Source organism: Eleutherodactylus coqui, chromosome 6 (assembly GCF_035609145.1).
Source record: "Eleutherodactylus coqui strain aEleCoq1 chromosome 6, aEleCoq1.hap1, whole genome shotgun sequence".
NCBI classification, from domain to species: Eukaryota; Metazoa; Chordata; class Amphibia; order Anura; family Eleutherodactylidae; genus Eleutherodactylus; species Eleutherodactylus coqui.
The window spans coordinates 36,939,082-36,964,257 of NC_089842.1; the positions used below are offsets into that span (position 1 = coordinate 36,939,082).

A 25,176-nucleotide genomic window follows, 5' to 3' on the forward strand; every position below is an offset into this window, starting at 1 on the left:
CTGCAACTAGATATTCCTGGACATTCGCGCTGGATGTTTCAGCAGTAGTCCGCCATCATGTGCGTATCCCATCGTCCGCAGTCCTGTTCTTCCACAGTCCTTATTTCCTGGTGAAATCTTTCACCCCGTTCATCACTTACATCAACTAGACCAGTGTTCCCCAACTCCAGTCCTCAGGGACCGCCAACAGGTCATGTTTTCAGGATTTCCTCAGTGTTGCACAGGTGATGTAATTATCATCAATGCCTCAGACATTGCCACAGGTGTTCTTACCAAAGGATATCCTGAAAACATGACCTGTTGGTGGTCCCTGAGGACTGGAGTTGGGGACCCCTGAACTAGACAATCTAGAAATCGATCCAGAATGACTGCAGGTCCTGCGATCTGATGCTCATGTTACATCCAAGTGTTCAAAAACAGAAGTGAACGTATTCTCCACAAGTTCATCGTAATTAGCGACCTTATACTTACTGTGGCAAGGCAGTAGCAAAAGCAGCCTGCAGAGGGCTCCAGAGCAGGCTAATCAGTAGGAACAGGTGTATGGGTGTGTCTGGAGGAGTTAAAACCTCCAGACACACTGAGTTCTGGGCTGCTGAAAGTCAGATATTGAGTCTCTGTGAGAGAGGTTACTCCCTGGGATTGGTCCCTGTTAGGTCCCAGAGATGGTGCGGACCTGAGACTATAGCTCTAAGGGCGGCTTCAGATGACCGTATATCGGCCGGGTATTCACGCCCCGCCGATATACGACGTCCCTCTCTGCAGGGGGAGAAGGCTGCAAGAGTCGGGAGCAGTGCTCTGAGCTCCGGCCCCCTCTCCGCCTCCTCTCCGCCCCTCGGCACTCGTTGCAATGGGGGGGAGGGGGGGGGGGACAGGGGTGAAGCTAAGTTCCGGAACTTAACTCCACCCCATCTCGCCCCCTCTTATTGCAAATAGTGCCGAGGTGCACTGCTCCCGGCTCTTCCAGCCTCCTCCCCCTGCAGAGAGGGACACACAGCGTGAATACCCGGCCAATATACGGTTGTCTGAATAAGCCTTAAGGGGAAGAGCCAAATGGTGGCAGAAAGCCAAGATCCTAACAGGAAATGACACTCCACAGGATGACACCCTGCTAGGTAATAACATTTGATGGACTGTGACATGCCTTTAACCCCTTAGTGACAGAGCTTTTTTGTTTATTTCTATTTTTGTTTTTTACTCCCCCCTTTTATAAAGTCGTAACTCCTTTATTTATCCATCAACGTCGCTGTATGAGGGCTTGTTTTTTGCAGGACGAGTTGTATTTTTCAATGGTGCTATTTAATGTACTGAAAAACATTTTAAAAGTTCTAAGTAGAGAGAAATGAAATAAAAAATGAAATTCCGCCATATTTCTGTGCGTCTTGTTTCTACGGCGCACAAACTGCAAAAAAAATGACATGATTTGTGAGTCAGTACGATTACTACGATACCAAACTTTTATATAGTTTTTTTCCCCAAAGATATTTAATTTTATTTTCTGCCGCCATCTTCTACACGCAATAACGTTTTTTATTTTTCCATCGACATAGTTGTGCGAGAGCTCATTTTTTGCGGAACGTCCTGTAGTTTGTGTTGGTAGCATTTTGGAATACATACAACGTTTTGTCGCTTTTTATTGCATTTTTTTCTTGAAGACGGGGAGGGGGGGGACCAAAAAAGTGCATTTCTGGCATTATTTTTTTTCTGACAACGTTCATCTTGCGTGGTAAATGCGTTATTTTGATAGATTGGACTTTAACAGACGTGGCAATAACAAATGTGTATTTTTGTTTTATATGGAAATATATGGAAAAGGGGGGGGGAGTTAAACTATTATTATTTTTTTTCTTTGCAATTAGTAAAACTAATGTGATCCTTAGGCTGGATTCAGACGAACGTATATCGCCTGGGTTTTCACGCCCAGCCGATATACGTCGTCTCTCTCTGCAGGGGGGGAGCCTGGAAGAGCCAGCAGCAGTGCTCTGAGCTTCCGCCCCCTCTCCGCCCCTCTGCACTATTTGCAATAGGGAGAGGTGGGACGGGGGCGGGGCGAATTCTCAGAACTTGCCCCGCCCCTGCCCCGCCTCCTTTCATTGCAAATAGTGCAGAGGGGCGGAGAGGGGGTGGAGAGGAGGCAGATAGGGGGCGGGACCTCAGTTCCTGCTCCTGGCTCTTCCATCCTCCCCCCCCCCTGCAGATGAGGACACCATATATCGGCTCGGAGTGAAAACCGAGCCGATATACGGTCGTCTGAATCCACCCTTAGGTGCGTGTTTCATGCGTGTCAGTGGATCGCAGGTGTTTCTCATTGATTTCAATGGGAAACCTCACCCAGCATACGAGAGCTATGCAATGTCTTTTAAAGTCTCATTGAAAACGATGGGTGAGGCGTTACAAGAGTACGCCAAAAAAATAAAAACGCCGCGATTTTTAACATCACTGTGTAGGAAAAGAATCACCATGTGAAGAAGTCCATTCAAAAGAATGAAGTTCATATTCGTGAAAATTTTGTGCATCTCGCAGCTCACAAAACGCGCATAAAATTCTCGTGCGTGTGAACGTCGCCTTAGGCTAGTTTCACACAAGCTTATTATTACAGCTGAGCTTCTGCATTCGTAATACAGATGTGTGCCCTGGCCTGACCGCAGGGTCTACTGACCCCAACTCGGAGCAGCATAGGTCCTAACGATGGTCAGTAAACCCTGCGGTCATGCCAGGACACACATCCTTAAGGGTGGATTCAGACGACCGTATATCGGCTCGGTTTTCACGCCGAGCCGATATACAGTGTCCTTGTCTGCAGAGGGAGGAAGATGGAAGAGCAAGGAGCAGGAACTGAGCTCCCGCCCCTTCCCTGCCCCTATTTGCAATGGGATGGGTGGGACAGGGGCGGAGCTAAGCGTTGGGACTTAGCTCCACCTCGTCTCACCCCCTCCTATTGCAAATGGTGGCAAGGGGCGGGGAGGGGGTGGGAGCTCAGTTCCTGCTCCTGGCTCTTCCACCCCCCCCCCCCTGCAGACAAGGACACCGTATATCGGCTCGGCGTGAATATATACAGTCGTCTGATATACGGTCGTCTGAATCCACCCTAAGGGTGATTTCAGATGAACGTATGTGCAAATACGGTTGCTGCTATGGACCGTATTGGCACCTGAATGAAGTTAGGAGATGGCAAGAAACAGGCTGATGCGTCCAGCAGAGAGTTCGGTTATTTTTGCGATTGAAATGCCAGTTCACCCGCTCGCACGTTACACCCTTCCCGGGGATAGAATGGCAATTAATTGCCAAATTATGGCCAGCTGTCTTCTTTTCCCTACATTGTATGCAGGGTAACTCCCTCCTCCCTTTTTTTTAAAGCTGCTATAGACTTCTATGGCAGCTTTCTGCATAACACGAACAAAGATAGAGCAGGTCCTATCTTTTCTTGTACGAAGAATTTGCGCTGCAAAAACTCGTTCGTCTGGACGAATCAATTGACATCTCAGGCTTCGCTGCGTTGTACAGGCAAGATTTTCATGTACAGAAATGCCTCCGCAAATACTTCTGTCTGAAACCGCCCTAAGGTTTCTTTCCCACAAACATATATCAGCTGGCCATTTTCACGGCCGGCCGATATACGCTGTGATCTGATGCATTGGATTCCAATGCATCAGATCACATGGTGGTATTCCCGCAACGTAAAAGCGCCCGGCCGGCCAATATAGCGTCGGGCGTTTTGAGGTTGGGTCCAAAAGATGGTCCTGAGACTATCTTTTGGGCCGGAATAGATCGGCCGCTGCATGTGCTCCTATGGCAGCCCATGGCAGCACCCAGAGGTGGGAGGGAGTTTAGCAGCGTGGCTGCTAAACTCCCTCCCTCTGCACTCCTCTCTGCTTGCAGGCTCACCTCTGCGCTCCTCCCCGCTGGCTATTTGCAATGGGAGGTGATAGGATGGGGGCGGAGCCAGGCTTTGCCCCCCCTGCCCTTGTCCGCAGCCAGCAATGGGAGGAGGCGGGACCTTAGCTACGCCCTGCCCCCGTCCCATTGCAAAAAATGAGCCAGAAGGAGAGCAGAGTTGAGCCTGCGAGGGAGGGGAACGGGGCGTATATGCGCTGGGGCCCATGCTGTGTGAACAGTAGATTTGTGCGCCTTTTCACAAGCTTCTTCGCCCCAGATGGTAGCGTATATCGGCTGGCCAGGTAAACGCTGGACGTTATACGCTTCTGGGAAAGAGGCCTCGTACAGATGTTGAAATGTGGCTGTAATGTGCCTGTGTGAACATGTCTACTTGTTTAACAGTTTTGGTTCTGTATTACATTGAAAGTGTCCATTACCTTTATTGTAACCCTGTATAACCTATTAAAGACATTGTTCAATTTTTTTATATACTGTATTAAGTAAACTTGGAGGAACCCATTAAACAACTTTTTTTTTTTTGTTTAAACAACAAGCAGCAACCATCCCCAACGAGTTAGCCGGCAATACCCATTGGTTACGAACATACACAGCAATGTAAATAATTGCACTAATTTGGTTATTTTTGATATGCCAAATACAAACTTCCTGAGAAGTCATAAATTGCTACTTACTTTCCACCGTCAGGTGTAAGTGACAGATCCGCTTCCCAGCTGCATTTGATACAATGCAGCGGTACGAGCCGTTGTCTGTTTTACTGACATTTTGTAATAACAATTTCTGAGTAGATTCTAGGGCGGAAGGAAAGAGAAATTTAGATGAGGCGCGATATTGTAATTAGACCTGGAAACTTGTATATCGCAATTGTGACAGATATCATCTGTGTGAGGCTAATTCTAGACGAGCGGATTGTTACACGTCCGTAATAAGGGTTCGTATTTCATCAGTGTTTTGTCTGTTTTCGCCTCCTTATATTTTATCTTCTACTGGGCGGATACTGATCTGTATTTGCCAATGTCAGGAAAATACTGAATGTGTGATTATTTAGATTTTATTCAGCCATTTAAATTACAATTTTGAGTCTTTGACCAGGAATATACTGAACCATCATTGTTCTGGACAGAGAGCCAAGTAAATAGGTTTGTGCCTAAGGGGCCAATTAGACCCAACGATTCTCGCTCAATGGCGTCTTCTGAGCGAGAATCATTGGGTCCAACTGCATGGGCAAACTGAAAGTAAACGATGAACCTTATCTGGGCCGCGCGCTGAGTTATCAGCGGGATACCACTGATACAATTGTTTCAGCTGGTATCCCGCTTGGAAAGTATTAAGAAGACAAGCGGTCCAGCTGTCTTCTGCATACCCTGCTCGGAGCGCTCAGCTGTATACCATCTGTGCACTCCGTGAACACAGCAGGAGTATGCAGAAGACAGCGGTCCAGCTCGGAGCGCTCAGCTGTATACCAGCTGTGTGCTCCGATAAGACAACGTCTGTATACAGGAGACAAGCGGCCCTGCTAGTCTTCTGCATACCCTGTTTGGAGTGCTCAGCTGTGCGCTCCATGAACACAGCAGGAGTTTGCAGAAGACAGCGCTCCAGCTGCGTTTTGCATATTCCACTTGGAGTGCTCAGCTGTATATCAGCTGAGCACTCCGAGAAGACAACATCTGTATACAGGAGACAAGCGGCCCTGCTAGTCTTCTGCATACCCTGTTCAGAGTGCTCAGCTGTGCGCTCCATGAACACAGCAGGAGTTTTCAGAAGACAGTGCTCCAGCTGCATTTTGCATACTCCGCTTGGAGTGCTCAGCTGTATATCAGCTGAGCACTCCAAGAAGACAACAGCTGTATACAGAAGACAAGCAGCCCCACTTGTCTTCTGCATACCCGCTCGGAGCGCTCAGCTGTATACCAGCTGTGCGCTCTGAGAAGACAACAGCTGTATGCAGAAGATAGGGTTCCTGCTTGTCTTGTGCATACAGCGTGCGCCTTCATTTACACACTTATGCAAAGTAAACGCTCAAAACTGTCACTGACTTTTGAGCGATCAGCTTGCCGTGTAAATGCACGCAATGATTATAGCTCAAAAGATGTCTTGAACGACTTTTGAGCGAGAACCTTAAACCAATCAAATGTGCATATCAAGAGAAAAGTCCCCTTTGTGTCTATATACATTGCATCTGCATATCAAAAGAGGGGAAGTCAACATGATGGACTTTTGAGATATATCTTATCTTTGGTAGGAAGTAATGTTTATTTGTGGGAAAAGGTATTTTAAGTTTGCATTTAGACAAAGAAGAGTCAACATTCATTACTTCTAGAAGGATATGCAGCTGTTGGACCTCCACTTCAATCAGGAATGGCCTAACACCTTTTCTGTTAGGAAGACTTTGGAATGCAGACATATGGTCACCTGTATTAGAATAGTATGGGAGGTCCCATTTTCTTAAGTCAAATTGGAAGTTTTGGGAGCTATGGAGACAGAATGAGGAGGTGTCATATCTGTGGAACCCCTAGAAGTGAGGGGAACCTTTGGTCATGGGATGAGGAGGTGTCATATCTGTGGAACCCCTAGAAGTGAGGGGAACCTTTGGAGAAGGAATGAGGAGCTTTCATATCTGTGGAACCCCTAGAAGTGAGGGGAACCTTTGGTGACGGAATGAGGAGGTGTCATATCTGTGGAACCCCTAGAAGGGGGCAGAGGGGGCAGGAGCTCAGAGCACTGTTCCCGCCTCTTCCAGCCTCCTCCCCCTGCAGAGAGAGACGTTGTATATCAGCTGGCGTGAATACCCAGCCGATTTACGGTCGTCCGAATGCGCCGTGAGATAAACTGTAGGATCATATTCCATCAAACATCCATGCTTGAACGAGACACATGTGACTATCAGACTAATGCGATGTATATTTGGCGCTTTCAGCGCAGAACACCTAACAAGAATACTAATTCTATTTTAAAGAAGTCTAGTACCCACAACATAAATGTGAGTTTTTCTTCTTCAGATCCGGATATGTCTGCTGTAATATTTATTTTAGATATGGTTGATTCTTCCAATTATTTTGTGGCTTCACAGTTAACCCTTTCCAATCCAGTGTCAGACCTTGTCCGATATTAAGAATTTCCCTGCATAGCTCTGATGTCGAGTGAGATCCGACACATGTTTCTGACACTATGCAGGACTGCGCTCCGATGTCAGAGGCTGTTCTGCGTACTGTAACATGCATATACAGAACAGCCTCTGACATCGGAGCGCTGTCCTGCATACTGTTAGAAACACATGTTGAACCTCGCCCGACATGGAGGCTATGCAGGGAAATCTTAATGCAGGATGAGGTCTGACACTGGATTGGAAAGGGTTAACTGTGAAGAAACATTTTTCCAATATTCCTACTATAGGAAATACTACTCCAGTTATTCCTGTCATTTCGGATCAAGTTTGAACAGCGCCGGACAACAAGCTATTCCTTTGGAAATGACATTTAAGGAACAGTTTTTTTAACTATCCTAGCTCTCAGCAATTTAGAAGATGAGCCCATTTCTCCTCTGGATGTGTTGTTCTACAACCATTAAAGGGGTTGTCCCACGCCGAAACGTTTTTTTTTTTCAATAGGCCCCCCATTCGGTGCGAGACAAACCCAATGCATGTGTTAAAAAAAAAAAACGTTTAGTACTTACCCGAATCCCCGCGCTGCGGCGACTTCTTCCTTACCTTAGCAAGATGGCCGCCGGGATCTTCACCCACGATGCACCGCGGGTCTTCTCCCATGGTGCACCGTGGGCTCTGTGCGGTCCATTGCCGATTCCAGCCTCCTGATTGGCTGGAATCGGCACACGTGACGGGGCGGAGCTACGAGGACCAGCTCTCCGGCACGAGCTGCCCCATTCACCAGGGAGAAGACCGCACTGCGCAAGCGCGTCTAATCGGGCGATTAGACGCTGAAATTAGACGGCACCATGGAGACGGGGACGCTAGCAACGGAACAGGTAAGTGAATGACTTCTGTATGGCTCATATTTAATGCACGATGTATATTACAAAGTGCATTAATATGGCCATACAGAAGTGCTGAACCCCACTTGCTTTCGCGGGACAACCCCTTTAATAAACTAAAAATATCCAATCCGGATTTTTATCCTTTTCAAACAAGAATTTCAGTTTTGGACTCTTTACAAATTTAAGTGGATAAAAGAACTTACCGACTTATATTCTCAATGTAACACGATCGCACATAATATATCACTAAACCAAGGAAAGCACTAGAAGATATTGCTCTCAATCCTTGTATTAAAGTCCACTCCCGCACATAAGGGCCGTTCTATTATGATACTTGACAAAGCTTTATATGAAGGTGAAGTACTTATAGTGTTATCTGACAACTCCACATACGGGTCTCTTAATAGTGGTCCAACAGAAGGATTGGCTTTATCATAATTCTTACAAGAAGGTTTGTCCTCAGGGATAATAGACCAAAAACTGTATGATTACTAGTCGGTAGACTCTCCAGCCTGCCATATTCCCTGTATCACCCAAAATTCATAAATCGTCTTTCCTGGTTTGCAGACCGCTCACAGTCTTGGTAACTCTTCTCTGAACTTACTCCAGTTTGTCTTTGTCTTTTTAAAATCAAAACTGGACACAGTATTGCAGATGAGGTCTGACAAAAGGTACAGTAGAGGGGAATAATGACCTCATGTGATCTAGACTCTATGTTTTCCTTAATACATCCTAGAATCGTGTTTGCCTTTTTTTTGCTATTGCATCACACTGTTGACTCATGTTCAGTCTATGATCTATTAATGTACCCAGGTCTTTTTCACATGTGCTGCTGTTTAGCCCAATTCTGTATGTGCTTTTTTCATACTTCTTGCCCAGATGTAGGACTTTGCATTTCTCCTTGTTAAATACCATTCTGTTAGTCGCTGCCCACTGTTCAAGCTTTTCTAGATCTTTTTGAATCCTCTCTCTCTTCCCTAGTGTTAGCTATCCCTCCTAGCTTTGTGTCTAAAGTCTGGTCATTAGGTACATTCAATAAAACCACTGATAGCAAATGAAATATTAGTAATGTTACAGCAGTGACACAAAAGTATGCAACATGCTCACCGTGTGGCGTAAATGAAGATCCTGAGTATTCCTGGTGCTTTTTACGCTGCCACTGGTATGTCATGGGCAGTGAACCGGCTGCTGAGTTGCAGTGCAGTGTGATATTTCTCCCCGCTATCTGTTCCCCTTCTATCCAACAAGTTGGCTCCGAAGGCTTCACTGCAAAGAGGAAATATATCAGCATACTGACTAATCCTGTAGCCTGTATCACATATAACATAGCAAGAGTGGCACAACCAGGCATAAAAGAGTCTGGATTTGAGAGGGGAGTTCTTACATCCCTCATCATCAGTGTCTGCAGGAAAGACATGAGAATATAAGGGGCTGTATCAGTTTTATAGATTTAAATATGTTGGACTGAGGCGCACACAATAGTGCTTACCCCTGTGTGAAGCTGCAAGAAAAATAGCATTTTCAGGGTATTACAGCCTCAAACCTAGTACAACATACCATATATACTCGAGTATAAGCCTAGTTTTTCTGCACATTTTTTAATGCTGAAAAAACACCCCTCGGCTTATACTTGAGTGAGGTAAAAAAAAAACAACAACAAAAAACCCACAATACTCACCTCCCAGCCGGCGTCTGTGTCCCCGGTGTGATGGTCCCCCCGGCGGTGCGGCAAGCTGCTTGAGAATTTTCCCCGCTATTATCTCCCTGCTTGGCTTTGAATTCTCCCGCCGTCAGCGCTGTGTAGGTAAGCCCTGTGATTGGATGGAGCGCCAGCCAATCACAGCCAAGGCTCAATCATTTACAGCCATTCAGTGGATGACATCACTGAATGGCTGTGATTGGTTTAACAAGGGCCGGCTGTGATTGGCTGGCACTCAATCCAATCACAGCATTTACTTACACAGCGCTGACGGCAGGGGAATTCAAAGCCCAGCAGGGAGATGACAGTGGAGAGAATTCTCAAGCAGCTTGCCGCACCACCGGGGAGACCATCACACCGGGGAGACAGACGCCGGCTGGGAGGTGAGTATTGCCTTTTTTCTTTACCTAGTATATACGTGAGTATAGCTTGGCTTATACTCGAGTCAATAAGTTTTACCATTTTTTTGTGGTAAACGTTATTGACTCGGCTTATACTCGGGTCGGCTAATACTCGAGTATATACAATAACTTGTAGCCCTAGGGCTTCTCTCACACAGGCTTTTTTTTACAGTATTTAGCGTCTGTTTCAAACGCCTGCTAAAAAAGCTGTACTGAGTCTCCCTTTATTTCAATGAGGCTTCTCAGACGATCGTTTCAGTGCAGCATTTCTAATATGTGCTAAACGAATACGTATGTTACCTATGTATTAACTATCCAATCTGTTCTATCGCAGGTACTAACCTAATATCTTTAAGTGGATGAAACTCCATTGATACTCGCCAGCATTTTTCACTTTGCACGTGTACTGTCCAGCATCACTCAGCTCCAAAGACCGGATAAATATGCCAGCGTTTCCATCTAAGAACTGTGAAATAAAGCTGTAACGGCCTTTGAGTTCTTTATTTTCATAGACTTGACCTCCACTGTAGCTGAGTATCTGGAAAATGCAATGTAAAATTAAAGGGTTGTTCCACAAATGCAGCTGCTCATTAACTGATTCCTATAACCCCTTAAGGACCAAGCACCAAAAATGTACTGCACTTGGTCCTGGGCTTTAATCCCGGCTGATAGCAAAAATAAGGTGCAGGAATAAAGGTCCTGCTCCTGCAATGGAGCAGGAGCAGGTTGGGTCTTCGGCTGTCAGATACAGCTGAAGACCCAGAGGGGAAGGTAGAAGTGGTATAAAAAGTGAAATCAGAAGTGTTACTTACACTATGCAACTTGCCGATCGCGTGACCGCTGGGTGCACCATATTGTAGCACAGCTGCAGGGTCCTATCAGACCCTGATCAGCTCTGTTAGTGACTGATCTCGCAATAGGAGGATGTTTTACCGTGTAACTGGGGCTCCTATGGATGCCTCAACCACAGGGAAAGGTTCATTCACACGAGTGTATATCGGCCGCGTTTTCACAGCTGGCCTATATATGCTGCTCATCTAATGCATTAGTTTACAATGCATCAGTTTAGATGGGCGTATTCCCACGGCGTAAAAGCACCCGGCCAGCCAAGATAGCGCTTACGGTTCCCCTTTTTGGGTGGGCGCTTTTACACCAGCCAGGAAAGATACTTCAGGAACTATCTTCTGGCCAGAATACGGTGGTGGCTCCCATAGACTCCTATGGGAGCCTATGGTGGCTGCTGGAAAAGGGAGGTGGGAGGGAGTTTAGCAGCATGTCTGCTAAACTCCCACCCCCTTCCCTCCTCCTCCCCATCCCTTGCCGTTTGTTTGCAATGGGAGAGGGAGGGACAGGGGCAGAGAGGGGACGGGAACTAGCTCCCGCCCCCTGCCCTTGCCGAGAGCCGACTGGGGGGCGGAAAGGGGGAGGCAGCTTAGCAGAGCTTGTGCGCCCGTTCATGCGATTTTCAGTCGCACTGTGGCCGTGACATAGCCGACGGAAAATCTCTACGCTCGTGTGAAAGAGCCCAAAACGCGTGAAATAATAAAAAAAAAAAGATAATGTGAATGATTCCCAGAGGTCATATATGACATCATGGGGGACATAGATGCTAAAATAAAAATACTTACAAACTTAAGAAAAAAAAATATTACTGAATAAAACAGAAATATGCATATAGAAAAGAAAATGACCCACCCCCGATGCCAACCAAAACCATCGCCATATCCACCCTGTAATCCAAGATTATGCAAATTATATATTAAAACAGAATGAGGATCCCATTCCTGTACTTTATTTTAGCATCAATATACTCATTTTAAAAATAAACTATTAATGTAAAAAAATAATATTAAAAAAATTTTTTTTACCCCTAATAATACAAAAAAGTGGAAAAAAAGGCATAAAAAAGATCTAAAAAATAGTCCTATATGTTATAGAAAAAAAATGCTGCAAAAATAAATAGGGCAATAAAACCACCACATGGGTAAAATTCCTAAAAAGCGTCTGGTCCTATAGGGGTTAATGAAGCTAAAAATTTTCAATGGAAGCTTATTTTGTAAAAAAAAAAAAAAAAGTAACTCTGATTTTGCCTCATGCTGTTTTGCCGGAACTAAATGATCCTAGAGCAGTGATACACAGTGCTGTGAGTCGGTCTATTATGCGCATTCTAGAAGAATAGCAAGGGGGAAAGTGACTAAATGCAGGGAAGAAGCAGCTGTAGGAGGACCAATCAGGAGGAGGCATGATGGGCTTGTAGGAAACTAGTGCCAAGTTATCCTCATGCCTCCTCTGTTGAAAGACAGTGCCCCTACCATCCTCAGAGGCGCAAGTACCGTACGTTGGGGATGAGCACACAAATTTATTAAGACAGGCATTTCAAACGCCGGTCTTCATAGGATCTCCCCCGGCGCATCTTGGCACCTGACAATGGCGTACATATATGGTATAATTGAAGAACGTGGCTAAAGGCTCATGGGCTCCTGTGCAAAAGTTTATCTTGGAGCCCCCCAACTTCTCTTAACCCCTTTACGCAAAGGCGTAACTTGAAGCTCCTGGGTCCCAATGCAAAACCTGTAACAGTACCCCCAACTATAACGCTTTTTTTCATGGTACTGGGCTCCCTATATGGAGAAGAGAGGCCTTATGGGCCCCCTAAGGCTCCTGGGCCCAGGTGCAACTGCATCCCCTGCACCCTTATAGTTACGCCAGTGTTTACGCCCATTTCTAGCGTACATTTTGCATGAGTATATTGGCCTTGGTGACCACGCCCCTCCTGACTTGCTCCACCCACTTTTAAAGCAAAAGTGATGAGGGCAGTGAAAAAGCCAAAGAGTTGCAAATTTTTGCACTAATTCCAATCTGCGCAAAAATATGCTACATTGTTATGCCAGAAACTGTTTCAAAAGCTTTTATGAATGTCCCCCATTTGTATTTCAGTGGAGGGGGCACGATGACGTGTTGGTCACATGTCCCTCCATAGCTATGCTGCAGTGTTTCTTAGAGCCTAAGAAAAAACACGCTCTTGTAAATGAACCCATTGAAGACATTGGTTCTTTTCATGTGTGATGTGTGTGCATCTTGTAACGCACAGCGATCATGCATGAAATGTCGCCCGTGTGACTACCCCCTCAGTAGGTGACTTCGTGACCATCGGGGATGTCTTCTTATTGTCTCCCCCTAACATCCTGCACTTGCAGAAGCAGCATGGACGGTAAAGCCTCACCACTTTCTGCCGGTGATCCGAATCGTTCGACAGCCACTCGATGTCCAGATATTTCCCGGTCAGCTGCGTCTTGTACTGGCAGGGCAACGTCGCATTCTCCTCCGATATGCTTTCGATTACCGTCTGAGCGAATGTCCCAACAACACAGCAGAGACCTAAGAATGAAAACAAGAGATGGAGTCATATTTAGAAGCCACAGAAAAACTTATATACACAACTATGTGCCACACGTCACCTTATATAACTTCTACAGATAGGGGTGGTTTCACGCCTGCGCTGGGGATTCCGCTTTCCTGATCTGTTTGTGGAATCCCCACTGCCGAACCATTCCATCTCTCTGAACCGAACAGTGCCGGATGGACCACATTGACTATACTCAGGTCCACCCGCTTTCTGACCAACTGACTTGTTTTGGGGTGGAAGAAAAAGTGCTGCATGTAGGTGTGAAATCACCCTAAAAACACCCAAGAAGACATAACCATTCTGTGTGTAACACCAGGCTGAGGTGCGCTAGGATGAATGTCAGGGGTGTAACTAAAGGCTCAGGGGCCCGGGTGCAAAAGTTCAGCTCGGACCCCGCCACCGACTCTGCTCCTCTGCTTCGGTTTCCTCTCCGTCTCGCACTGTTGGCTGCACTGCACCAATTACACGTCCGGCATGCGCATTTGTATATGGTGGAGGGCGGCCTCTGGGCTTCTTAGCACAGGGGCCCGGTCGCCATGGCGGCCCCTGCAATCCCTGATGGTATGCCTATGATGGATGTGTATATGGATCTATGACACTGCAGGAACACTCAGGTCCGCTCTCTCTTGGTGCAATGTACAGAACACCTGACTATTGCACAGGTCAACCGTCTACATATCACAGTCTTTTTCATACGCTCCGCACTGGCGGCGCTCCGGTCACTACATATTAGGCGCATATTTTTTCAATGCATGTAATGGAAAGTTACATGAACAGTAAATTTACGGTGCTTAGTCCTGAGCTTCAATCCCACCCGATAGTAAAAATATAGCAGTGTAGCAGCAGCAGGTTGTGTCCTCTGATGTCAGTGACTGCCGAAGACCCATAGGAGAAGGCAGAAGCGTTATTTAATGAGTGCTATTTAGTGAATAGAGAAAACACAAGTATTACTAACGCTATTCGATCTGGTGATCATGTGACCGGCCGGTGCCTCCTGCCCAGCAGAGCTGCAGGGTCCTAGCAGACCCTGATCAGCTCTGTTAGTGACTGATGTCCCACTAGGTATGTTTTCCCCTGTTACTGGGGCTCCTATGGATGCCTCAGCTACAGTAGAAAAGTGTGAAATAAAAAAAAGGACAATGTGAATGACCCCCAGAGGTCTTATATGACATTAAGAGGTACAGAGATAGCAAACAAATAGACTACAATTCTTGTCATAATTCCTTTTCTTTTTATTTTGATGTCTGACCTACAAGTCATTTGTTTAAGTCAGTTGTATATCCGGCAATGGAAATGTTACCTCTGTTTGTTTGTTTATTATAATATTATTTCTCCTTTTTGTATGAAAAATGTTGTTAATAAAAATACAATTATTAAAAAAAAAAAAAAAAAAAAAAGAAAATGATCCACCACACACGCCAACCCAAACTGTCGCCATATGCGCCCAGTAATCCGATACTAATACTAATGCTAATTTTTAAAATAAACTAGACATTTAAAAAAAATTGTTTCTCGTAGTTGTTACGCCTAATAAAGCTGAAAATGGGGGGGGGGGGGGGGGGGAGTCCCCAATTCACTCTACTGCTGTAGTAGCTAACAATAGTGGATGAATAAGAAAACCAAAAAGTTGTGGATGTGTGAGACCTGCGTTCCCCCACTAGAGAGCAGTAATGAGCTGCTCAGCCTCCCTGCCCATAGTCAGCAGCTGCATTCTGCAGAGATTTCCCATCAGCTGTCATGTGTGATGCTCTGCTGTAGTCAAACGCTTCCGTTTATTGTATTACACTGATTAGCAGGGTCTTAGGCGGCTCTTTTCCACGTATGCGATGTCTGTCATAGATGCCTAGCAGTGGTACCCATCATCCGTAGGCCATAATGGGAAAAAGAAAAACGTGTCTGTTAGGGCTTGTTCACACGGGCGAGAAGCTCATGCCAGTTTAGTGCGTTGCAAGACACAGAAACATTTGCACGAATATGAACTCCATTCTTTTAAACTTGCGAGATAGAAAAAACGCAGCATGCTTTATTTTACTGCGAGTCCACAGAAATCTCCCTCATCGTTTCCAATGGGCGAGAAAATAAATCACATGGCACCTGTATGTGGTTATGATTTTCACGCATCGCACAAAACTTGTGCGAGACTCACGCCCTTTAGAGTAAGCCTTTAGGGCGTGTCCACATGCGGCAATTTGCCACAGATTTTTTGTGCAGTCTTTCAGCACAGTAAATACGCCATATTTACAGCAGCAGCAAAGTGTATGAGATTTTCAAAATCTCTTCCATGCGCTGCGGAAATTGATGCGGTACAGAATATAAATCTGCAGCTTGTCAACTATGGCACTGGGTGTTCGGCGCAGATTCCACTTCTTCAAATGCGGGCATGAATTCTGCGTCGAAAATTGCATCAGACTCCTCACAAATGGCGCAGTTTTTGATGGGGATTTTGTGCTGCACATTTGCCGTGAAACCCGCCTGATATCGCGCTCGCCAACGTGCTCTTTACATGGGGGGATTCGAGGCGTTTTCTTGTCAAAAGCCCCTCTCGCAACGCACAAATCTCGCACAATGTCCACGGCCGTGACAGGATATTGCTGGTCATATTCCGCCGCGGGGGAGCAGGGGGGAGAACTGACAGGTCTCCACGATGAGTCTATCTGGCAGCAGGCCGCGATTTGAACGCTATGGAAAGTGTTCACTGCGTTCCCCGTGGCTGGATTATCGCTGCGGATAACGCCATGAACTATCGCCCGGACAGGAGCCCAGAGACAGAAATATGCAAGTTTTCTATACTGAATCTGCTGCTAAAATTGACATGCTGTAAATTTGAATTTCTGCACCGCTGGATCATTTTTGTACTGATTTAAGGCTTATACATATGGGCGTATATCCTTTTCAGGCTTCATTCACACGAGGGACGCGCTTTCACATCTGGCCAATATACGCTGGCCATCTGATGCATTGGTTTGCATCAGTTCAGATGGATGTATTCCCACACTGTAAAAGCGCCCAGCCGGCCAAGATGGCGCATACGGTTTTACGTCGGCACGGAAAGATAGTTCTGGAACTATCTTCTGGCCAGAATACGGCGGCGGTTTCCATAGACTTCTATGGTAGCTGCCGGAGAAGGGAGGTGGAAGGGAGTTTAGCAGGGTTTCTGATCAACTTCCGCCCCCTTCCCTCCTTCTCCCTGCCTCTTGCCGGCTGTTTGCAATGGGAGGGGGCGGGAGCTAGCTGATAAGCTCCCGTCCCATCCCTCCCCTCCTCATTGCTGGCAGCTGACAAGGGGTGAAGAGGGGGTGGGAGGTAAGAACACTAGCTCCCGTCCTGTCCCCCCCACTTCAATTGCCAAGAGTTGGCAAGGGTGCGGAAAGAGGGAGGCAGTTTAGCAGAGCTAAACTGTCTCCCCCTACCTGACGGCAATCCGGGCTCGGCGTATATGCGCCGGGCCGTCTAAACGAGGGACAAAACGGCCAATTTGTGCGCCCGTTCACGTGACTTTCGGTCGCGCTGTGGCTGTGATATAGCCGACCGAAAATCAGTACACTCGTGTGAATGAGTCCTTGGTCTGTGAATATGCAGCGTATTCCCTGTGCCTCTACCCCTCGTAGTTAGGGCAGCCTTACATGAGAATTCACCTCTAGGCTATTGAGGTAGATTTGCGCACGTCTGCACATATTACTGTACTTTTTGCGCACGCAGAGCTAGTTCACATACACAGGACACACCCTTGTTGTGGATTTAATGGCTATTTAAGCTTAATGAGGTCCAGATGTGTCTTTTCACCCTTCCTCTTGCGTATTCGCGCACCTCCCATACTTCTATGGGACTTTTACTGTACGAAACGCAGAAAGATAGAGCAGGACCTACTTTTTTTCCACGCGCAAAATGCGTTTATGGGAAGAAACAAAATGCGTTTATGTGTTCAGTGCGCGTAGATTTTGCGCGTGCAAGAACGGCTGTGTGAGGGAGCTCTGAGGGCTCCTTCACACGACCGTATGCCGTATTACGTCCGCCCATACCCACTGTATAATCGCATGAATGAATATTTGATGCGATCGAGTCCTGATTAGAGATGAGCGAGTATACTCACTAAGGCACATTACTCGAGCGAGTAGTGCCTTAGCCGAGTATCTCCCCGCTCGGCTCTAAAGATTCGGTGGCCGGCAGGGGGCGGGGAGCGGCGGGGGAGAGCGGGGAGGAACGGAGGGGAGATCTCTCTCTTTCTCATCTCTCCCCCCCGCTCCCGACCTGTCACCCGCGCCGGTCCCCGAATCTTTAGAGACGAGCGGGGAGATACTCGGCTAAGGCACTACTCGCTCGAGTAATGTGCCTTAGCGAGTATACTCGCTCATCTCTAGTCCTGATCTTTATTTGCATATTTCATGCCATTTACGTCGGGCGCTGCTGCGTGAATATTGAATTATACGCAGACGCCATGGTAAGCAACGATTGGCAGAAATCCTTGGAATGACCAATAATGCTTAAATAGAGCCGGCTGTCTTCTTTCTCCAGCGTTGTACGCAGGGTAACTCCCTCCCTCCTCCCTTTTTTCCAGCTTCTATAGAAGTCTATGGGAGCATTCCGCAAATCACGTCAAAAGATAGGGCAAGATCTATCTTTTCACACGGCGTACAAAACCGGTCACATATGAGCTATTTTCCTGGCACAATTTTTTTTTTAATGCGGCAAAAAAATCAGTCGTCTGAATGAACCCATTGGAATCCAATGTTTTGCATGGTTGTGTTTTTCTTCGTTTTTTTTTTTTAGTTACGCGGCAAAATACCTGCGTAAATACGGTTTTCTGAACAAGCCCTGAGTGTTTTTTAGGCTGGGTTCCCACACGCCAAAATCCCGGCAGACATCTCGCGGTTTGGCCGCAGCGAAAAACCGTGAGATTTCCGGTGGGAAAGCACTGCTTTAAAACTCGCAGGATTTAGCTGCAGGTTTTGAAGTGGCCTGGCCGCAGACTTTTTTTTCATTGCAGCCGGCGCTCTCATAGAGGAGAGTGCGGCCACAGCGGAAACAAAAAAATTGACATGCTGCGGCCGGCTTTGCCACGGCGGATTCACCATGCCTCGTGGACGAGATTTCTAAGAAATCTCGTCCACATGGCTGACTAATCCCAGGATTAGCGTCCGCAGGCGGATTTGCCGCGGCTAAATTCCGGATGGAATTTCCGCGGCAAATCCGCCCAGTGTGAACCCAGCCTTAAAGGCACATGAAAAATTTAGGTCTGAATGCCTCAGATCAATGGGGATTCAGTGGGTGACAAATTACCATGGCATAAAGAACGTTCCGGAAATGACTAAATGGCAGACAATCTGCTGCTTATTTGCATTTAGTAACGTGCGCCACAAGAAGAACGCGCTCCACATTCCAAAACACGGAGTAAGAACATTTGCCCTCCGACAGCAAAAATGAATGTGGTAAAATATGGCATCTGCTGAATAATATATTCCGCTAAAACCGCGTTTTACGAGCAGCATTACCGTCTAATACATTTTAGATTAACAATTAGATTCCGGATCTTTTAACATCCCCCAACGGGCGCCGCTTCATCGCAATCTATGATGGTTGCGTTAATGAAGTTTCCTCTAACATCACTCATCGTGCTCCATGTTATTGCAAGAAAATTAACATTTTTACAAAAAAAGATTTATGTCGCACGGACTGCTAACCCCCAGACGCCCTCCATAGACGGCAGCGCTGTACAGCGACTCGCACACCTCACCCAGCTGGCGCCATTTCATTACAAAGAAAAGGAAACTTAGGACAAAGTGCAAAAATACTTTTTTTCACCTCAAACAAAGCTATTAAAACCATGAACCTAATGAGAAAAGCGGATCACGGCGTCTCTAAGTGACTGAGGGACTAGTGCTGTTCGCAAATTATCATCACCGATCTCATTATGTCAGGGGAGGGGGTGAGCACTGTCATAAGCCCGAGGGGGGAAAGCGTCCCGAATCCGGCTTTACTTTACAGATATATCTCATAACTCAGCTTGTATTATTGAACAGTTAGTCATTTTCTCAGAGCTAAAGCGGGACTTTAGGCGGTTTTTTTCTATTGATGACCTATTCTCACAATTGGTCATCTCTGCTGTCAGTACGGGCAGCGCAGGAAGCAGATAGCGCTGTCTGTATTGTAGCAGCCCGGATGTATACTGAAGGCATAGCCCCCATTGAATTCAATGGGTGCTGTGCTTGCAATACTTAAGCAGGCCACTGCAATGTTGGCAGCGCTATCTGCTTCCAGTGCTGACCACATTGACAGTGGTGCCAGGAATCAGTTGATCAGAGCAGCAGTCCCCTGACACATACTGTGGTCAGAAGAAAATGCACATAGTCTCGGACTAACCCTTCTGTTTCTCAGAATAATTCCTGCATCACCGACCCTTCTGAAGCTGATAGTGATGTAACATGTAATATTGTAACGCTCAAGAAAGATGTCCAGGACTCTCTTGTACTCTTTTATGAAGTTCTCCATCACCACGTACTCAGAGACAGAGAGTTCCATAGTCTCAGTGCTCTTACAGTAAAGAACTCCTTCTTTGTCGGCGTAGAAATCTTCTTTTCTCTAGATGTAGTGGGTGCCCCCTTGTCGTATGCGATGGGTCCCCAGACCATCACACCAGCAGGGGGCAGTGCGCCACTCCACTGCAAAGGCAGGATTGAGGCGCTTACCCCGAGGTCTCCAGACACAAACACGACGCCTAAACTAATTCTGGTTTCATAACTGAAGACAACCTGGTTCCACTCTGTCGTGTCCAGTTTCGTTGTTTATGATACCACTGCAAATGAAGGCAACGGTGGGTGTCAAAGGCCGTATAGGTAATGGGTGATGTTAGATGAAATGTCATACAGCCAAGTGCCTGGAAATGGTTCCAACAGACTCAGGGGTGTAACGGTGGCGCCACCTTTCTCTAGATGGCGGACAATGGAACAGTTGGAGCTGCTCATGCTTGTCGGACGATCAGACGCTCTTCTCTACTGGTGGTCTGTAGGGGGGAGTCCTGAGCCCGGTCACCTTGTGTGCCCTCACACATCCACTGGTCCCAACACCTCCTAACAGTCTGGTGAGAACGGCCGGTGGGGGACAATTCATCAATGCGACTATCCAGCTTCTCACATCCCAATAATGCGCCCCTCTCAGACTCTGGTAACAGAGTGAAATCTCTTCTCTGCCTCGTAAAGTCATATCTAGTGGCCAACAAGCTCTACACAAGCGGAAGAAGAGGTCACTACACACAAGGAGCCTCCGAGAACCTCTTATAGGCCAAGTGGGGAACCACTTTTAGGGCCTCCGATGCCAAGACCGTTCATCTAATCACCACAACTCTCATCATTTGCACATCCGCCTGAGATGGAACCGCATGCCAGGTTTTGCAACAATACGACAGCTTCCTCTAGGGCTGGATGTTTCTGATGGAGAGTGTGTACATCTGTAGATACATATTTGCTCTCCATAGTGGAGAAACAGTGGAGAGATTTCCTATTCCTGCAATATGCCAGCTTTGTTGCTGCTGATCCTCTGCCAGCTCTGTCACTTGTGTAACATCTCGCTGCCAAGTCTATAAACGGGTAAACCACATCCTTCTGGGCGGTGGGCTGTGTTCTTGTTTACCTACGTGAGCGGGTAGATGTGTCGCAGCTGCCACACAGCAGAGGATTAGATGGAAACAATCTCATTATGTGCATCCATACATTCTCCACCAAGAATTTGTAATGCAGTTCCTGAAATGTGATATTTTTCAGCCTGTTTTGGTGTCCCTGGAGCTGTAGAAGGTCATTTGTTCGCTCTCAGATCTCTACATGGGCACAGTTATACAGCTGCAGCATCGGCATGGCGTTGGCTTCAATATGGGGGGATTGCGGCTGTCATGAGATGATGTTACTACTGTTATGGAAGGTGCAGTCAAACTATTGAGGGGGCTTCTTTAAAAATAAATAAAACTTGCATACTATGCCCTCTGCCCTTTTAGGGACCTTTCACACAAAACGGAATATTCCACAACAGCATTGCGCAATATGCCCCTCCTACATATTCAATCTACACGGCTAACATGCAGAATAGCGGAATCCTGCCAGCAATTCTGCATCAAAATCCACAGTTAGTGCAGATTTTGGTGCAGAGTTCAAGGACGGCATATTGTTGCAGCATATTCCGGCCCGTATGATCCCAGGATGAATTACGCCGCAGGGTGCAGCCAAATCCGCAGCTGCAGAATTTCACAGGTCTAATCCGGATTCTGATGCGGAATTGCAGGTTTTAAGCCATTTTCGATTCCACATCAAAGTCTGCAGGTAGCCTGAGGATTTAGATGCAGAATTCACAGCGGTGTGTTGTGAGGCCCTTCTTATCCTTAGGGACCTTTAACATGTAGGGAATATTTCTGCAAGACGCAGCTTAATCTGCTGCTGTGGATTTCTGCTCCATAATGGTTTATTCCCACGAGCGCATATACACCGCGTTTTCACGCCCGGGCGCATATACGGTACCCATGTGAAGCATTGGTTTCCAATGCAGTTGTTCACACGGGCGAATATACGGTGCGTAAATACGCCTGCAGTGCAAAAAATAGAACATATACGTGGCCGGTGCATATACGCTCAGCAAAAACATAGTTCTGGAACGATGTTTTCGCCAATATACGCCGGGGGGTCCTATAGACTCCTATGGGAGCAGGGAGAGAGAAGGGAGGGGGAGGCATTTTGCAGCGTCCAACACTGTGAAAAGCTTACAGGTGCCTCTATATAGGCGCTGGGAGGCATGCCGGGGATTTTGGCAGAGCGAGGGTTTTCCGGGGTGCGGCGTATCTTTTCGCTAAAAACAACGCTTGCGGTCTTGTGAATGGATGAGCAAACGCTGGGGCCCTGATCGCGGAAAAACGCCCATTTAGGCGCTTATACGGAGCAGGCGTGAAAACTTAAAAATGCCGTCACCGTTTATGCGCTCGTGGGAAAGAGCCCTAAGGCTCATTTCACATGGGCGAGTGCAATATTGGGCTGTGACACTCGACCCGATATCCTGTGTGATTTCCCACGGATGCAAGGTGTTTTTGTATCAAAACCATCTCGCATCGCTTCAGGGAAATAGCGATCAATGAAAGCCTCGCATTGCATCGCATTTGCCGGCACCTCGCAATCTGTGCTATGCTTTTGCTGGCCCCATTGAAAACAATGGGCAATGCCTTCCAAGATAGGACATGTCACACTTTTTCCCTGCATCGCTCAAAAGAATGGGGTTGATGTGAGATTTTTTCGGCCTTATGAAAGCAGCCTGACTCACATATAAACATGTCAATTTGGTGCGGAATCTTCTGCGCCTTTAGGTGCGTCTTGCAGAACCTTCTCCACCAGTATGGAAGGTCCCCTCGGGCACTTTCACATGGGCAGAATTTTCTATGTTCTGCAACGGAAGCTTCAGCAAATTCCACACCAAAATCTGTACGGCTCTGCGAATTTTGATGCAGAATGAAAATGGCGTAAATCACCCTGCAATTCAACCCCCAAATCTGCAGTTACCCGGTGGACTTTTTTTTTTTTTTAACATGTTTTTATTAGACAAGTCAGGGTAATCAAATGACATTACATCATGTTTGTTGATTTTTCCGGTTATGAATATATGATTTATCCTAGCTTGTGTTTTTCACAATATTAACAATATTAACCAAACAAAATCTTAAAATAAATCAAACAGGAAGAACGGGTATGGAGGTGTGGGTTTGGGGGGGAGTGGAGAGGGGACACATAGGGGGGGGGGGGGGGGAAGAGAGGAAAGAAAAAGAACAAAAAGCAGAAAAAAAAAAAAAAAATCAACAAAAAACATATGTGTTAAGTTAACTTCTGGACCTGTTTTGATTATTGACGTGTTGTTCTGTAGATTTCTTTTTTTCCCCTTGGAGATCTTCGTGGTTTGTGGGGGCTCCGCACGGCCACGGCACGACCATCATTTCATCCTAGACTGGTGGTTCACCTACTACCATTTGTTCCTGGAACCAGCAGGTGTATTGAAAGCTGCTTCTCAGTTTTTCTTTTACTCTCTGTGGCATTAATTGGATAAAGCTGTCCCAGGTCTCAAAAAAGGCTTGTACCTTTTTTTCCTTAAATAGTGAAGTCTCTGCCCAATCCATTTGGAAGAGGAATGCTAGTTTGTCTAGAAACAATCTAAATGGGGGGCCCGACGGTTGTACCCATGTTTGTAAAATGGCTTTTTGCCCTGCTGCCGCTATGAAGTGTAATAGTTTTCTGACTCCCCTTGAGCAGTGGTATTTCTTGGGGTCTAGGTATCCTAATATTGCCCATGTTGGTTCTTGTGGACAGAAGTTTGTTAGATGTGTTGTTGTATATTCGCCTATTCGGGCCCAAAAGGCTTGTATCTGAGGACATGTCCATAGGCTGTGATACAGATTGGTATTTGATGTTTGACACTTAAAGCAGTTTGATGTGGTGTAAATTCCCATATGAAATCCTTTGGCTGGAGTTAGGTATGACCTGTGGACGACCTGTAGTCGCATTTCTAGGAATCTAGCTGACGGCAGATATTTATGCGCCGATTTCAGTGATTCCATAATTAATGTGGGTGTGAAATCCAGGTTGTCCAGGGACCATTTCCCAACCCCTGGGTCGATGTCGTCTTGCTCTCTCATGTGTCTTATTGCCCTGTATAGTTTGGAAATCATTCCCCTTGTTCCCGTTGTTTTGGCAATCCAACTGTTATTTGTCTGTGTCCAGTCTGGTTCTCTGAGCTCTGGTATGAGTCCCGTAATGTAGTGTCTGGCCTGTAGATATGAAAATAGTGGGATTGGTAGTTCGGGGTATTTTTGTTTCATTTCTTCATGTGATAGTATTCGTTTTTCTCTTTTGTGTAGTATTTTGTCTATTGAGTCTATTCCTTGGGCCCTCCATTCAGTAAAAATGTTATGAGGGTTGCCGTCTTGGAAGTTGGGATTATTTGTTAGTGACAGATGTGGGGATATGTGGGGTGAGGTTTGACTATCTCGGCGTAGCTTGTTCCATGCCTTCCAGGCCGTCAGTATCAAGGGGTTGTGTTTGATTTTTTCTGATAGTTCCGTGTATGGGCTGTGCAAGATATTCTTTAGTCGTGTTGGGTTGGCCATTGCCTGTTCAATTAGATCATTTGTGTAGTCTGATTTGGAATAGATCCAGTCATGTATTATTCGTGCCTGTGCTGCGAGGTTGTAGTCTTGTATGTTAGGTAGATTGGTTCCGCCATTATCTCTGTGCTTGTGTAAAATTTTTAGTGCTATGCGTGGTCGTCTCCCACCCCAGATAAAGTTTCTGTATAGACCGTTGATTTTTTTAATGTCTTTTAGTTTTAGGAATACTGGTAGTGATTGTAAAATGTACAGTAGACGTGGGAACTCTATCATTTTTATGAGACTGACTCTGCCCAAGAAGGATACCATGAAGTTTTTCCACAGGTTTAATGTCATTTCCAGTTTTTTGATGTATGGTTCTATGTTTGTGTTGTATAGCGAGGAAGGATTTTTTGTAATTTGGACTCCTAAGTATTGTATTGAGTGTTTCTCCCATCTGAATGGGTAGTGGGTTGCCCATAAGGGTTTGGTCGGTCCTTTGAGTAGCAATGCTTCCGTCTTATCGAGATTTAGGGTGTAGCCCGAGAGTTTGCCAATTGTTTTGATTTCCTGTAGCAGGGGTGTCAGAGTTTCCCTAGGGTTGTTGACTATTAGTAGGAGGTCGTCTGCGAATGCTTCTACTTTTATTTTTGCGTCTCCGTAGCATGCCCCTGTGAATGTTGTCGTGCGT

The 25,176-nt window shown here is 46.3% G+C and overlaps 1 protein-coding gene across 2 annotated transcripts in view; it reads right to left on the reverse strand.

Annotated features, from left to right (window-relative positions):
- Window positions 1–25,176, reverse strand: part of CLMP (CXADR like membrane protein) — a 125,752-nt gene that overhangs the window by 15,175 nt on the left and 85,401 nt on the right. For both annotated transcript variants that reach the window (XM_066606601.1, XM_066606602.1), the window contains exons 2-5: window positions 13,205–13,359; window positions 10,324–10,519; window positions 8,989–9,147; window positions 4,566–4,682 (exon numbers count right to left, since the gene is read on the reverse strand). In XM_066606601.1, coding sequence (XP_066462698.1) covers window positions 4,566–4,682; window positions 8,989–9,147; window positions 10,324–10,519; window positions 13,205–13,359 — 627 coding nt within the window. The remainder of the gene's footprint in view (window positions 1–4,565; window positions 4,683–8,988; window positions 9,148–10,323; window positions 10,520–13,204; window positions 13,360–25,176) is intronic.